Source organism: Mesocricetus auratus, unplaced genomic scaffold, assembly GCF_017639785.1.
Source record: "Mesocricetus auratus isolate SY011 unplaced genomic scaffold, BCM_Maur_2.0 Super-Scaffold_100007, whole genome shotgun sequence".
Lineage (NCBI taxonomy): Eukaryota > Metazoa > Chordata > Mammalia > Rodentia > Cricetidae > Mesocricetus > Mesocricetus auratus.
The window spans coordinates 92,806,045-92,821,201 of record NW_024429191.1 but is presented as its reverse complement, the minus strand read 5'-3'; the positions used below and the strand labels follow the sequence as shown (position 1 = coordinate 92,821,201).

The 15,157-nt window shown below is 55.5% G+C and overlaps 1 protein-coding gene across 1 annotated transcript in view; it reads right to left on the bottom strand.

Moving 5' to 3' along the window:
* Myo15b (myosin XVB) overlaps positions 1-15,157 on the bottom strand; it is a 39,930-nt gene that overhangs the window by 10,050 nt on the left and 14,723 nt on the right. Inside the window, 21 exon segments of the mRNA XM_040750063.1 lie at positions 128-424; positions 514-617; positions 760-858; positions 1,055-1,136; positions 1,235-1,311; positions 1,387-1,481; positions 1,661-1,822; positions 2,248-2,320; positions 2,547-2,725; positions 2,811-3,046; positions 3,146-3,241; positions 4,564-4,694; positions 4,864-4,921; positions 5,206-5,262; positions 5,915-6,008; positions 11,527-11,690; positions 11,952-12,069; positions 13,839-13,963; positions 14,079-14,124; positions 14,207-14,322; positions 14,534-14,611. Coding sequence (XP_040605997.1) covers positions 128-424; positions 514-617; positions 760-858; positions 1,055-1,136; positions 1,235-1,311; positions 1,387-1,481; positions 1,661-1,822; positions 2,248-2,320; positions 2,547-2,725; positions 2,811-3,046; positions 3,146-3,241; positions 4,564-4,694; positions 4,864-4,921; positions 5,206-5,262; positions 5,915-6,008; positions 11,527-11,690; positions 11,952-12,069; positions 13,839-13,963; positions 14,079-14,124; positions 14,207-14,322; positions 14,534-14,611 — 2,487 coding nt within the window.

The window sequence follows — 15,157 nt, the reverse complement described above, 5'->3', positions numbered from 1 at the left end:
TCTGATGGTTTCCTGGACCAAGCCTGCCCACCTTCCCAGTGTCTCATCTTGGTAGGTCTGGCGCCTACCTGCCGCCACATCCACACCAGACCCAGGCCCAGAACTCTGCCTAGCCTTGGCTCCTTACTCTAAAGCAAGCATCCAAAGGTTCTGGGTCACTCTCTGGCTTCTCTTGGGAGACGGGAGTCCTCTTGGGCTTGGGGGCCACGGCTAAGGGTGGGGCCACGGCTGAGGGTGGAGCCATGGCTGAGGGTGGGGCCACGGCTGAGGGTGGGGCCACGGCTGAGGGTGGGGCCACGGCTGAGGGTGGAGCCACGGCTGAGGGAGGAGTCTGGGAGGGAGCCGCGGCCTGAGCTTGGTGCTGGCGCCTCTGGTTCTGCTGTTCCAGAGACAGGCTCATGGCCTGGGTGGTCATCTGCTGGGCCTGAGGAAAAGCCGGTAAGAGCCTCGGCTGGCCCTGCCCCACGCCCACGCTCCCCAGGCAGCCCCATGGCCCGGTCACACAGGTCTCACCAGGATCATGGCCTGCTGGTTGATGAAGTTCTGCTGCTGCACCGCCAACTGCCTTGAGTCCAAACTGGGAAGCAGAGGCTGTGGCTGTGGCGGGACCATCATGGCTGTGAGAGGTTCAGAGCAGGGTGAGTGCCACGGCCGGCTTTGAATCTCTTGATCCCAGTGCCATCTGGACTCCCGGCAGGACCCTTCCCCCACCTTCAGCCCCGAGAGAAGCCCCCAGTGGTGCCCTCAGCCCAGCCTCACCTGGGATGGTTGGGACCGTACCCATGGCTGGCATCATGGGCATAGGTGCGGGCATCATCGCCGGCTGGTAGCTGGGTGCCTGCACCATTCCTGGATACACTGAGGGATAGGGGTCTCTCAGATCCATACCTCCTTGGCCCCACACACCTCGGTCTCCCTCCAGCCCCAGGCAAAGAGGAGAACATTGACCTCTGGGGTACTGGCCAGAGTGCCCCCGTCTCAGTAGCCTGTGGAGATTCAGACCACCCCTGCTGTTGGGCCTGGGAAGCCCTGGAGAGACACGGTCTCCACTCACCCATGGGGTATCCCTGCTGGGTGGGCCCGATGGAGCCCCCTCCCTTCATGCGGCTACTCAGGGCCCTGCTGTGTTCCAGATCCTGCAGGGACAGATGTTCAGTATCAGAGCCTGGGAGAAGCAGAAGGGGCGGCCACACCCCAGGACCAAAGCGAAGGAGAGGGAGGGGAGGCTACTCACCCTGAAGCCCGAGGACAGGACGGGCTCAAAGAGGTGGTCCAGGAAACCATCCAGGTTTCCGGGCTTCCTGGCCTCACCTGGGGGGCAAGGGTACATTGCTGCACCTACCTCTGAGGCCACTCCTGTGCTCTACCCATCTGGGTGTGCCTTACCTGGGCCGCCGGGCAGTGTGGGGGCAGGACCTGGAGGGAATCCTGGGGGCAGGGAGGGAGCCTGAACACCAGGGGCTGGAGGGATGTTCTCGGCTCTGCAGGAAACACGGGGCTGGTTAAGAGGACCGCTGTGTGCATCACCTCGAAGAGTCGGCAGAAGTTTAGTCGGGAGGGCTGGGCCATCCACAGCATCTATGCACAGGACGACGGCATGGCACGGCAGGGCAGCTGCGGGGGTTACCAGCTGGGGGTTGGGCAGCAGGGCGGTACGTACAAACCAAGAGGAGTGATGGGGTAGTTGCCGGAACCTCCTGGGTCGCCCAGGTCCTCAGTCCGGCCAATCAGGTCCAATACAAAGTCACAGCCAGCCAAGTCCTGCCAAGCATCCCCGGAATGTAGTGACACAGACCAGCCACGAGGGGGCGCCTCCAAGCCTCTGGTGGGACAAGAGTGAGACACGGTGGTGGTCAGGGAGAGGGATAGGCGGATGACACCCTTCAGTAGAGGTCAGTCAGGGGCGAGTGTCCCCATCCCATCCCCAGGTGCGAGCCGGAGCCGAGCCTCACTCAGAAGCCCTCCCATTTGTACCCCAAAGCCCTTCTGGTTAGCTCCAGGCCTTCACACTCTCTATTTACTCCTCTGTGGAGCTGGGAGATGGACCTTATGCTGTCACGTGGCCCTCCCTCATTTAGGACCTCCGTTCTGTCTCTGGAAGCTGCAAGTTGGAGCCTGCCCACTTACCCCAAAGCCTTCTCTTTCTATTCACTGAGCGACAGTGTCCCTCCGAGCCTTGTGGGAGAGCAGGCTGGGAGGGTCAGTGGTCAGCACCGGCTACCCTGTTCCATCCTGGGCTCCCCATACCTGCTCTGGAGGATCCGCCCTGCAAGCTGCTCTCCCGTGGTCCAGGACTCCACCTCTGCAAAGTAGCTCTCCTCTGTGGGGGGTTGATGGAGGGTGAGGGACTCAGGGCTCCACCCTGACAGTAAGTGTCTACTGTCCCCATACCGGACAGGGCAGGGAGGCATGAGGGTCACAGGGCAGAGCAGGGAGACTCGAGGGTCACATCAGGGCAGGGAAACTTGGGGGTCACAGAGCATTGAGGAGGCCAGGAAGAGCGGCGGGCAGGGCTGGCTCTACTGGCTGAGGGAGGCAGACCTTACCATTGAATGTGAGCACATCCAGTACCATGCGGCCCTGCCGCAACCCAGCCTTCCATTCTAGCTGTGTGGGTGGGTGGGCCCTCGAGGCCATGGGATCCAGCGGTGTCTGCTCCAGGGCACCCAGAAGCTTGTGCTGACACAACGCTGCCATGCCCCGGGGGGCCTGGTCAGACACAAACCTGTAGGGACGGCACGGGGGGTTGCTGCGAGCTTGGAGGGGCACGTGGACCCCACCCGCAGAGCCCCACCCGCTGGCCTCCTCACTTGAGCAAGGGCTTCTGCATGGCAGGGGTAGGGAGAAAGGAGCTGAGGAGGGCCACCATCAGGGCCCAGCCACGCTGACTCTGCTGCTCATCAGGGTTGTGCCACAGCTGGGCCACCAGCTGGCTGAAGAGCTCATCCCGCAGTCCTGGCCGGCGCTGTGCCTTCCATATCAGGTAGGTGCCCATGGTCTGCTCCTGCCAGGGCGGCAGGGACCCCTCCCCCATGAGCCGCAGCATCTGTGGACACAAAAACAAGGGCAGGGGAGGGAGCCCGGGGCTCCCTGCACCTTCCCGGTCCCTATAGTGGCCACCCTGGTCCGCCCCCGAGTCACTCACCACCCTGTTGATCTCCAGAGCCTGCTGAGGGTTCTCGCCATCCATCCGGGTCAGCGGCTCGTCCAGCAGCTGTCCTGGTCTAGGCAGATATGGCTTCTGGAGGGAGGGAGGGAGAGACGGAGGGTGACACAGTGTTTGTCCTCTGAGTTGGCCAGAGAGGCCACTCCTCAGGGAGACCCCCCCAGGAGCATGTACCCTGGGAAGAGGACAGACGCTAGTGTGCGTGCGTGTGGATGCATGCGTGTGTGTTACACGGACATGCGTGTGCAGGCGTGTGCCGGAAGAGGATGTCAGGCATCTATCTTCCTTATTTGCCTAGAGATGGGGTCTGTCACTGAACTGAAGAGCTTGTCGCTTTGCATAGGCTGGCCGGCCAGCCAGTTCCAGGGATCCGCCAGCGTCCGCCCCTAATGCTGGGTTCCAGGTGTGCATGGTCATGCTTGGCTTTTTACATGGGTGCTGTGGATTTTAACTCAGGTCCTCATGAAACACTCTTACCCACCAAGAGTCTCGAGAGACTCTCGCAGCCCTTCAATTGTTCTTTAATTAGAAACTGACACCAAGCTGGTGTAGTGTCCATAAATTAATCCCAGAACGTGGGAGGCAGAGAACCTGACCTCTGTAAGGAGTTCCAGGCCAGCCAGACCTACCAAAGACCCTGCCTTTAACTTTGTTAAAATAGGGCTGGGTAGCCGGGCGTTGGTGGCGCTCGCCTTTAATCCCAGCACTCGGGAGGCAGAGGCAGGCGGGTCTCTGTGAGTTTGAGGTCAGCCTGGTCTACAAGAGTGAGTTCCAGGACAGCCTCCAAAACAATAGAGAGAAACCCTGTCTCGAAAAAAAAAAAACAAACAAAAAAAATAGGGCTGGGCATGGTGGCACACACTTTTAATCCCAGCACTCTTAAGGCAGCAGCTGTTGGATCTCTGAGTTCGGGGCCAGATTGGACAGAGTCAGCACCAGGCCAGCCTTAACTACATAAGGAGTTCCAGACGACAGGGATGCATAATGAGGCCCTGTTCCCCCCCCCAAAAAATCACAATTAAATTAATACAGAGACCTTCTTGTTGTGAATCCTGCTTTTGTATTTAACCCTCCGGCCTGGGAAGTTTCCCTCCTCACTAAACCTTTGGGGTTTTTTTTTTGTTTTTGTTTTTTTGTTTTTTGTTTTTTTTTTTTGGTTTTTCGAGACAGGGTTTCTCTGTGTAGCCCTAGCTGTCCTGGAACTTGCTTGCCACAGGTACAGGAAAGGTGTGGCCAAAATGAGTCTGCGCCAGAGACTTCTATGTAACAACTGTGTAAAGACTGTTTTGTTTTCCAGGAAGCTCTGATGACCACAGTGGAGGGCAGGGAGAAGGTGGAGGACTGTTCCTCCCTGGTAGGTGTTACACTGGAGCTTCTGGAAGCACTGAGGGGCTTACCCGAAAGCTGGATGTCACAAAGGTGGAGAAGGGAAACTGGTCAATGTCCGGAGGGAGGGTCAGGCTGGACCGGATAGGAACCCCAGGTGGCACAGTCTCTGTGATGCTCCCAGCCAGAGTGGCCTGGTGGCCTGGAAAGGAACAGAAGAGGCAGTCGAGGACACTCAGATTCCCAGTTTCCCTGTCAAGCTGCCAATCACCATGGACAGAGTGACTGGGTGTCTCAGAGAAAAAGAAAGGTCTGGACCAGAGAAGCCCCTGGGCAAGGGGGACTCCGGACAGGACATTAAGATGATGTACCTTCTGCTGTCTCCAGCAGAGCAGCCAGCTGAGCTGGGATCTCCAAGCGCCCCAGGGCCTGGTGGAGAGAAGCAAACACCAGGGACTGAAGGACAGTTGAGAAGGACTAGGCACACCCGCCTCCCCAGTCTCCCCTTAAACATCAGGGACACAGCCTGAAACAAAGGACCAGGTCCCCGAGAGCCTCTGAGGAAAATCAAGAGAACCCCAGGCCTCTGCTCAATTGGTACATGAGGGACAGGACCCCTGGTGGCCCCCTGTGTGCCATACCTGCCCCCCCCAATGCTATGCCAAGCTCAGGGTTCATACTCCACACAGGACCTCGGCTCCCGGACTACTCACCATACTTGACGGTCTTCCCCAAGCCTCCCCGCTGTGCGGGCCACGGGAATGCCCGAGCTGTAGGAGATCCAGCAAGAGTCGATACCCCCACACCAGCAGCAGCCCAGCCCCCCCCGCCCTAACTCAGCAGCTCAGTGTCCCCTCCAGTCCCCAGGAGCCCCTGATGGTAGCAAAGGAATGTCACTGTTATAGACCCACCAGGGTTCAGTTGCCCAACTTCACCCACCTCCACCTGTCTCCAAGCTCTCACCGTCTCTAAGCTGTGGACGTCACTCCCTATCTGCTAGGGCACCGGGAAGAGGTAAGAAAGAAGGGGATAAATGGTCCCAGGGGACAAAGTCCAGCTAGGGAGGAGCCAGGGAGGGGCAGAGTGTGGGCATTGACCTTTGAGCTGCTTTATGATTCTCAAATTGGAGTCATCAGGCAAGGGAAAACACAAGGGGACCCAAGGAAACCTGGAGGGAACGGGGGGACCTAGGTGGAAAGGGGGAGCCAGGCCTGGGGGTACAGGGGTGGCAAGATGAAGTAAGACAATAGCCACCAGGGCCCCAGCTGGAACAGGGAACGGAGGTGGTCAGCAGGCTGTGGTGGCTGACGTTCCGGTCTTGCCAAGTCCTGGCTGTCAGGATTTCCTTCCTCTTTGCCAGGCAAGGCCACCTGGCTTCTACCCTGAGTTTTCCCACAGTCCAGAAGCCCCCTCCCCCTCCACCTGTTGCCTCTGCCGTCTCTGGAGCAGGGGCCGAGCCACGAGGAGGATGGTGTTCAGTTGGCCCAGAGCTGACTTCCTCTTGAGGTATCGCTTCCTGGAGGCCATGGAAGTAAGGAGGGTAAGGACTCGAAGCTTGCTACTCTACTCCTTCCCTGGTGCCCCAACCCTCTGAGCCCAGACATTAATGTAGAAGGGACTCTTGCTCAGTGGATCCCCCCCGAACATTGTGATAGGTAAACCAGGCAATGTTTTGAGACTGTTTCACTATGGAGACCCAGGCTGGCCTTGAACTTGGGTCTACCTACCTCTGTCCCTTGGGTGGTGTGATTATGGGCATGAGCCACCACTTCCAGCTTTTAGGATTTTTGTTTTCAATTATGCATTCATACGTGTGTGTGTGTGTGTGTGTGTGTGTGTGTGTGTGTGTATGCGCATGTGAGTGCAGAGGTCATGGGTGGCCAGAAGAGGGCGTCAGATCCCCTGGAAGTTTTTAGTATATGTGCTGTCAAGGCAAGCACAGATCTCCTGGAAGTTATAGGCCGTTGTGAGTCGCCTGACATAGGTACTGGGAACTGGACTCTGGTCCCCTGTAAGAGCAACGTTAGTGCTCTTAACCACTGAGCCATGTCTCCAGCCCCCTAGATTTATTTTTAAATATCTGTCCTGCTCAGGACCCCTTCTCTTTGAGGGGCCTGGTCTTCTTATAGCTGGGAAATTCCCAACCATACTCTATTTGCATATTCCTTTTTGTGGTCTCCAGAGATATACACACACACGTGGTATACAGACATACATACAGAGCACTCATACACATACAATAAATAAAAGTAAGTCTAGGGGCCAAGATGACTTAGCTGTACCAACAGGAGGAGCCAAGTTCTAGTCCTCAGCATCTACACATATGGAAGCCAGGTAAGACAACAAGCTAAGTTCAAAACCAGCCTGGTCTACAGAGCAAATTCTAGGACAAAGCTTCATAGAGAAACCCCGTCTCAGACCCTCCTCCATTCCTGCAGAACGCGTTTGGGAACCAATGACAGGGGAAGAGATCAGTGTAAGTCTCCACCCTCCACACGCGTGTGCACACACAGGTTCCCGCACCAGCAGGTACATTCCCACATGTATACACGCAGACCACACACACACTCATCTACAGGCTGGAAGTGAAGCACAGCTCACACACAGACTACTTTCCAAGTGTGTTCAAGTCCCGGGGCTTGGTCCCCAGCACCGAAGTTCAATCCACGGATCGCCCCACAACTTCCATGCATCAGAGGACAGCAAAAAGAAAGTCAGAGGACAAAGTACTGTGGTGATGTGTGATGTTTATGCTTAAATAAAGACACTGAAGGTCAGAAAAGCAAAGATAGCCACAGCCATCGAGGCCAGGCGGGGTGGCACGCACCTTTAATCCCAGCACTCAGGAGACAAAGGCAGACGGGTCTCTGTTAGTTCAAGGCCACCCTGAGCTACACGACATTGATCCAGTCTAAAAGAGAAACAGCTCACACAAAGGTGATTCTCAGCACTTGGGATCACAGGCCTTTAATCCCAGCACTAGGTGGAGGGAGACAGGAATGATCGATACGGTAGGCAGAGACGGGAACTCAGAGGATGGCAGTCTGGGGTTTGGTGGAGACAGGAACTCAGAGGATGGCAGTCTGGGGTTTGGTGGAGACAGGATCACCCGTTTCAGACTGAGGTGGAGGTAAGAGCTAGTGGCCGACTGCTTTGCTTCTCTGATCTTCAGCTTGAGCCCCAATATCTGTCTCTTGGTTTATATCGTGTTATAAAGTACAGAATAAAAAGCCATCAAATCACATTTAGTGGTGGCCCAATACCCAGAAGATAAGGAGAACACTTGTGGCTTACCAACAGAGATGGGGAGAGGTGGCTCACGGGTAAAGGGCACCTGCTGTTTTTGCAGAGATGGGGGGGTTCGGTTCCGAGCACCCACACAATGGCTCACAACTATCTGTAAGTCTGGCACCAGGGGAACCGGTGCCCTCTTTTGGACTCTGTAGACACGGGGCATGAACACATGGTACATGTACATACATGCAGGCAACACCCATGCACATATAATAACTAGTAAGAAAGCTGGGTGTGTTGGGGCTAGAGAGATGGCTCAGTGGTTAAGAGCACTGGCTGCTGTTCCAGAGCCCTGGGTTCAACTCCCAGGAACCACATGGTGGCTCACGACCATCTGTAACTCCAGTTCCAGGGGATCTGATGCCAACTCTTCTGACCTCTAAGAACACTACATGCACAACAAACATGCAGGAAAAACACCATAACACATAAAATATAGTTTTTCAAAAATGCCAGTGAAACAAAAACAGGCAATGGACTAAAGTAGACATTTCCACAAGTGGGCAGAAAGTACTCAAAAATATGCTCAGCATCAATAAAGTCATTAGGGAAATCAAGTCAAAAACAACCTGAAGCAGGCTTGCTGGCACACATCTTCAATTTCAGCGCTCAGGAGGCAGAGGAAGGTGGAGCTGAGTGTTCGAGGCCAGCCTGGTCTAGATAGTGAGTTCCAGGCCAGTAGAAGCTACATAGTGAAACTGTCTCAAAAAACAAAATGAGGCAGTGATGGCACACGCCTTTAATCCCGCCACTCAGGAGGCAGAGGCAGGCGGATCTCTGTATGTTTGAAGCCAGCCTGGTCTACAGAGTGAGTTCCAGAACAGCTAAGGCTACACAGAGAAACCCTGTCTCGAAAAACCAAAACCAGAAATGAAGTATTAGCAAGGATGTGTGGACACCGGAACCCTGTGCACTGTCAATAGGACAGACAGACGTCAGCACCGTGAGAGCCGGTGGGGGCAGATCCTCAAAGAGCTGACCCCAGAATGACCCCGTGACGCAGCAATTCTATTCCTAAGTATAGACCCCGGCACTTAATAACGGAACACGGTGGGCTGGAGAGATGACTCAGTGGTTAAAAGCACTGGCTATTCTTCAAGAGGACCCGGTTCAAGTCCCAGCATCCACATGGCAGTTCCCAACTGTTTGCAACTCCAAGATGTGACAACCTCACACAGACATACATGCAGGCAAATCACCGATGCAAATAAATATAAACAAAATTTTTTAAAAAAAGGAAAAAACATACTTCTACAGCCATGTTGGTAAGGGTCGGGGGCAACCCAAACATCCATCAGCAACAAGCTGTGAATCTGCACAGTGGAACATTATACAGACACATGCACGCGCACGCGCGCGTGCGCACACACATACACAGAGTAAGTTAGGCCAGGCAGAAAAGGAATTGGAATATAAAGTGGCTTACAGGAAATAGAAGACAAATCTAGAGACAGAAAACACACTGGAGGGCTGGAGAGATGGCTCAGAGGTTAAGAGCACTGACTACTCTTCCAGAGGTCCTGAGTTCAATTCCCAGCAACCACATGGTGGCTCACAGCCATCTGTAGTGAGATCTGGTACCCCCTTCTGGACTGTAGGCATATATACAGACAGAACACTACATAATAAATAAATCTTAAAAAAAAGAAAACACACTGGAGCTACTAGAGATGGGTGGCATTGTGGGAGGGAGGAGCTACTGCTCGCTTTCCGTGGTGAGTGAGTTTGAGGCGTAGAGAGTGGCAGTGGCCACCTGTGGTGGCGTTTCTCGCCATGCCACTGTCTCCACCTTGTCCTCAGCCTTGGGCCAGTGGCTGCTTCCCTGTTGGAATCTGACCCCTCGCTACGGCTAGCGCAGGAGGCCTCATCCTTGCCGCCTTCGTCCCTTTGTCTTCGGCTCCTGGCCAGGGGGGTCAGAGTGGTTGCAGGTGTGGCGGTGGGAGACTGTAATCCCAGATCCAGAAGGCTGAGGCAGGGGATCGTGAGTTTGAAGTCAGCCTGAGCTACATGGCGAGACTGTCTCAAACAAAGCCCGAGGGAGAGCAGACCAGACAGGAGTCAAGGCATCAGATTCCAGGGTCCCAGCAGCAGTGAGCCTTTCCCCCGGGGAGGGATTGGAGCAGGCGTCCCGTGTTGCCGTCAGAGAACAGGATGGAAGGAATGACACTGGGACAGGTCAGCTTGTCCCCAAGACCCACAGGACCCTAACTCTGCCCACCACTTTGAGTGTCGGGGGGCCATGTGAGAGGAACAGCAGGCAGCTTTGGAAGCCATGGAAAATGGTCCCACGGTCAGCATAACATGGGGTGAGCCTTGGAGAGGCAGAGCCCCGAGGAACTCTTGCTGTTACTGAGCATAGCTCTGTTTACTGCCCTCTTGGTCACCAGGTCCCTCAAAATCTGAGTCATATGAAAAGCCTCAGGAGGCTTCAAGCCCCTCACCGGGCAGTGCCACTGGTACTTACAGTAAGAGTGATTGGCTTTCTCCAAGCATTGCTGCTGGAGCAGATTATGATTCAGCCACCACCCTTAGGAAGAATTTAGACGTGCAGATTGTTAGGAAGGTTAAGATGTTTCTGTTGATGGTGTTGTAGAAAACCTTGGGGAACAGTTTAATGTTTAGGAGGGCACTCTTTTTTGGGGGGGGAAGGGGTTTTGAGCCAGGGTTTCTCTGTGGCTTTGGAGGCTGTCCTGAAATTAGCTTTGTAGACCAGGCTGGTCTCGAACTCCCAGAGATCCGCCTGCCTCTGCCTGCTGAGTGCTGGGATTAAAGGCGTGTGCCACCACCGCCTGGCTGGCACATGGACTCGTTGATGTCAGCGAACCAGAACCATGGCAGCCTGGTGTGAGTAGCTGACATGTCTTTCTTGCTAAAGATGGGCTGTGATGAAAGGGGATGATTAACTCCTTGTCTATCTTTGCCCTCAGCATCCTGGGGTGATTAAATAAAAATTAATGATGAGTATGTATGCACCCTGAGGATTTTAAGTAGAAATGACTGATTTTATATACATACTTACATATGTGTGTGTGTTTAAAGATTTTTTATAAGATTCCCTTCTGAGATAAATAGTAAAATGATTGATCCTTTCTTTGTAACTGCAAAATGCTGCCTGCCGGTAAAAACTGACTGAGAAAAACACCTTGCTTGCTTACCCTTTGTTAATCTATAACAAGGTGCTTAGACATGAATGTATGTGGGTCCTCGGGAATAATCTTTCTCCCCTAAAACATAAAATGTTTAATCGTGTAAGGGCAGTTTTTCACTTGTATTCATTGCAATAATTCACTTGAGAAATAGAATGTAACCACATTGTTAGGTTTCATGCTGCCTGCAAGATTTTGGTGGGGTGTTTAAGCTATAAGAGAGAAATAGGAAAGATGTAAAAGGGGGGAAATCAAGATATAGAAGGAAAACATCAGGAAAGAGGCAAGGGAAAAGATACAGAAGATAGAGATACATGTCAGGGTCTCGTGTGTGTGTGTGTGTGTGTGTGTGTGTGTGTGTGTGTCCCTTTTTTTTTTTTTTTTGCCGGACCCGAAGAATTAAGTTTTTGCCCCACTCGCCAGCCCCAGAGAATTAGGCTTTGCTCCCTCAGAGAAAAAGTTAACGGTGTGATCAGTCGCTGACTCCGAGCCTCCTCTGCCTCCTCTTCAGTTCCCGACCATTCAGCAGCACTCGAGAACGTGTCCCACAGCCTCAAGCTCCCACTTTGGTCCTTGGCTCCAGCGTCCGCTCACCTGGCCTGGAGTCCACGCACACGAGCCTGCATCCGGGGCAGGAGGCGGAGGCGCTGGCGCGTGATGCAGGCTCGGAGGCCACGGTGCAGAGTGAACAGGGCCTGAGAGCGCCGCTGTGCCCACAGCTGCTCCAGCTGCTGCCAGCCCTGCTCTTGCAGTAGGACCTGTGTGCGGAGGCGTGTTGCGTGGGAGTGGGGTGGGGTGGGGCTGGGAGGATGGGGAAAACAGACAGGCGCATGCCTGCTCCTCCCCTCCGTCCTCAGCCACCCCACATCAGGCCACACAATCTATCCCAGGGTGCCAGGGCTAGCCTGCCGGCCGCCCCGCTCCATCTGCCCGTCACGGAGAAGGTGCCCGCGGCTGATCCAGCAGGGTCTTTCCTTCCCACGCACTACCCACTGCTCCGCACTCCCACGTACACCCACCTGGGTGGCTCCGAGATGATAGACTGGTGATCCCGCCCCCAGCACTTGGCTGAGGATGGTGCCACACCTCTCCCGGTCAGAGAGAGCATCCTGTCTCCCCGACCCCAGGGCGCGGAACCTGTCACAAGGGCACAGAGTGAGGTTGGAAGAGCAAGGACCAGTTTAGACACTTGATTGACGGCTGGCCCCTGGTGATTACTCAGTTTCTGGATCAATCAACAACTTGGGAAACCTCCGTTCTAGCTTCTGTTGCTGTGAGGGAGGAGGCGGCTGCTGAGAGAGGGGTGTATCTGGTTCACAATTCCCGGGTGCAGCCCACTGGTACAGGAAGGAAAGCATCTCGCCACACCACAGCCAAGAGTAGAGCCCGAGGAGCGCGTGAACTCAGGCAGCAGCCTCCTCTTACGACTCAGGACTCCCTGCCTAGGGAACAGCGCCACTACCACGGGCTAGGTCTTCCTATGCCAATTAACAATCAAGACAGTCTTCCATTGACTCTTCTCCTGTGATGGTGGCACACGCCTATAATCCCAGCACTCAGGAGGCAGAGGCAGGCAGATCTCTGAGTTCAAGGCCAGCCTGGCCTACAGAGTAAATTTCAGGACAGCCAGGGCTATAGAGAGACCCTGTCTGGAGAAAAACAAAACCAAAAGACTATCTCTCAGAGCCAGAAGGATGGGTCAGTGGTTAGGAGCACTTGCTGCCCTTGCAAAGGACCCAGGTTTAGTTCCAAACACCCGTGACAGCGAGTTTACAATTAATTACCTGTAACTCCAGTCCCAGGGAGTGTGCAAGTACCTGCAGTGCACACACTCTTATGCACACATACACACTCTCACACACTCTCACACACATACTCACACTCTCCTACCACACTCACACACATACACACACTCACTCGCACACTCTCACACACTCTCCTACCACACTCTCACACTCACACACTCTCACACACACACTCCCACACGCATATACCCCGTGTTACAGCCAGCAGCTTGCTGACTCCGGACAGAACTGAGAGGTGAGACCTCTGCTTCGGAGACCGCGCAGGTTGTTAAACGGAAGAGACGGTGTCATAAGGCCAGGTAGGGCTGGAGTGGCAACATGATGTGGCCCTGTGGCTTCTGTCTCTGGCACCTGACGCAGCACGGCAGTGGGGCCCAAGGCCCAGAAGGCCCAGCAACAGACCTAGCGGTGCTGGGCAAAGAGCGTGCACCAACCCCTCCAGCGGAGCGAGCACAGAGCTTCCTGGAACAGGTGACAGTCGCCGAGACTTGGCAAGTGTCCCGGGGCAGGGACACAACCTCACCTGTCATTTGTGAGCTTCTAGCTCAGGGAGAGTCACACAGTGCTCATCTACTTCCTCTTCAGGCTCCTCCCCTCCGCCAGACTGTCCCGGGACTATCGCAGTCACAGGCAAAGAGGGTGGTTAGAGCCGGGAGGTGAAACCTCAGAGGTGGAGGAGAGGCTGGCCCAGGTCAAGGCCAAGTAGACAACACAACAGACAGTCACCAGCTCTCCTAGATACTTCTGAGCTAGCTCTCCGCCCCACTGCTCCAACCTCTTGGCTCCCCGTGGCTGCCCCTGCGCCTGCCATCTCATCCGTCTGAAAGGCTCTGCTAACTGTCCTCCCTCATCTCACCCACTCAGTCACGCCTTCCTGATATTTGCTGTGCCCACCCGGCTGCACGGTAAGGTCCCTGGGCAGGCAGGACCCTGTCATCTCCAGCAGGAGAGAGAGAGAGAGACAGAGAGAGAGTGTGTGTGTGTGTGAAGGGTGTTGGAAGTCAGGCACATGGCCCCTTCTCTGCCAGAACTACACACCTGGGATTGTCCCCTGTCACGAACTGGCCCCAGCCCCTCAGCTACCCCACCGCAGAACCGTACCTGGTCAGGAAGAGCTGGAAGGGCACTCGAACAGGGAAGTGGGCACTCCGGGTACCTATGACCTCCAGGATGCCAGCCTGGCGCAGCTGCTCCGCCACGTGCTCCACGTTAAAGAGGCGTGGGAGCTATGAGGCAGAGACAGCCAAGGAGAGCTGGAGTCAGGGATGACCGGGGTCTCAGAGGAGGGAGGGAGGGGCTGAGGAGGGCGGGCAGGGGCGAGGTTGGGGAAAGGGAGCTCACCTCTCCAGGGGTGGGGTTGAGACAGTGGATGACATAGACGGGGCTCCTGAAGAAAGGAAGGATGGTCACAGGCCAGGCTACCCCCGCCCCCGACTCCCGGGGGTCCCGAGGGAGGGCTCAGTCCTCGCCTGCCCAGCCGGGCTAGCAGGTCCCGCAGGGACTGCTGGAATCGGGAGGCCAGTGTGGGTTTGCTCCGCTCTCTCCCAGCCTGAGGCTCTGCTTCCTGGAACAGGCTGCCCACGAGCTGTGGGGTGAGATGAGCGTCAGCTGTCCCCATCCCCGGCCTGTCCACCCACCACACAGCCCCTGGGGAGACAGGGCAGGCAGCCCTCAACACTAGACCCCCACCCCACATGCTCGTTCCTCCATCCAGGGCGCCATGGCGTCAAGGACGGGCCCCTCGGGGCTTGATGGGGGATGAGCTGAGTGGGCATCTGAAAGGAATACCAGATCACCTGTGATCGGCTCTGCCCAAGCATCTCCACCACGACAGAGTCCAGGTGATCCCTGTTCCTGCTTATGAACTTGTGCACCTGCAAGAGAGGAGGCGGGTGAGCGGCCGGCGAGGGGGGGAGTAGGGGAGGGGGCGGGTGCACGGGCCTGCAAGAGGCTGGTTGTGCACCACCCCTCAGAAACCAGCAGGCTCCCTCAGCTTTGCATACTCCTGCTGGGGAACTGACCTTTCTGGTTCATCCCAGAAAACACGGGTCCATGTTTGCAAAGCTGTCCTCTTCCAGGGCATGCACTGCTGGACATTTCCCTAACCCTTCATCCTCTGCCTCCCCCCGAAGTCTCCTGGTTACTGTTATGAACGGCGGGGCTGGAGAGATGGCTCAGGGGTTGAGACCATGGCTGCTCCTCCAAGGGGACCAGGGCTCAACTCCCACACTCACGTAAGAGCTCACAACTGTCTGAACTCCAGTGCCAGGAGAATCATGGCACCAGGCACGCACATGGTGCAGGCCGGCACATACCCATACATCTAAAATCCCTAAAAAGAAAAACTCAGAATAGTTTGTGTTTTTTGTTTGCTTTTAATCAAAACCCAGTCTCAGGGACGGGGTTGTACCTCAGCTGAA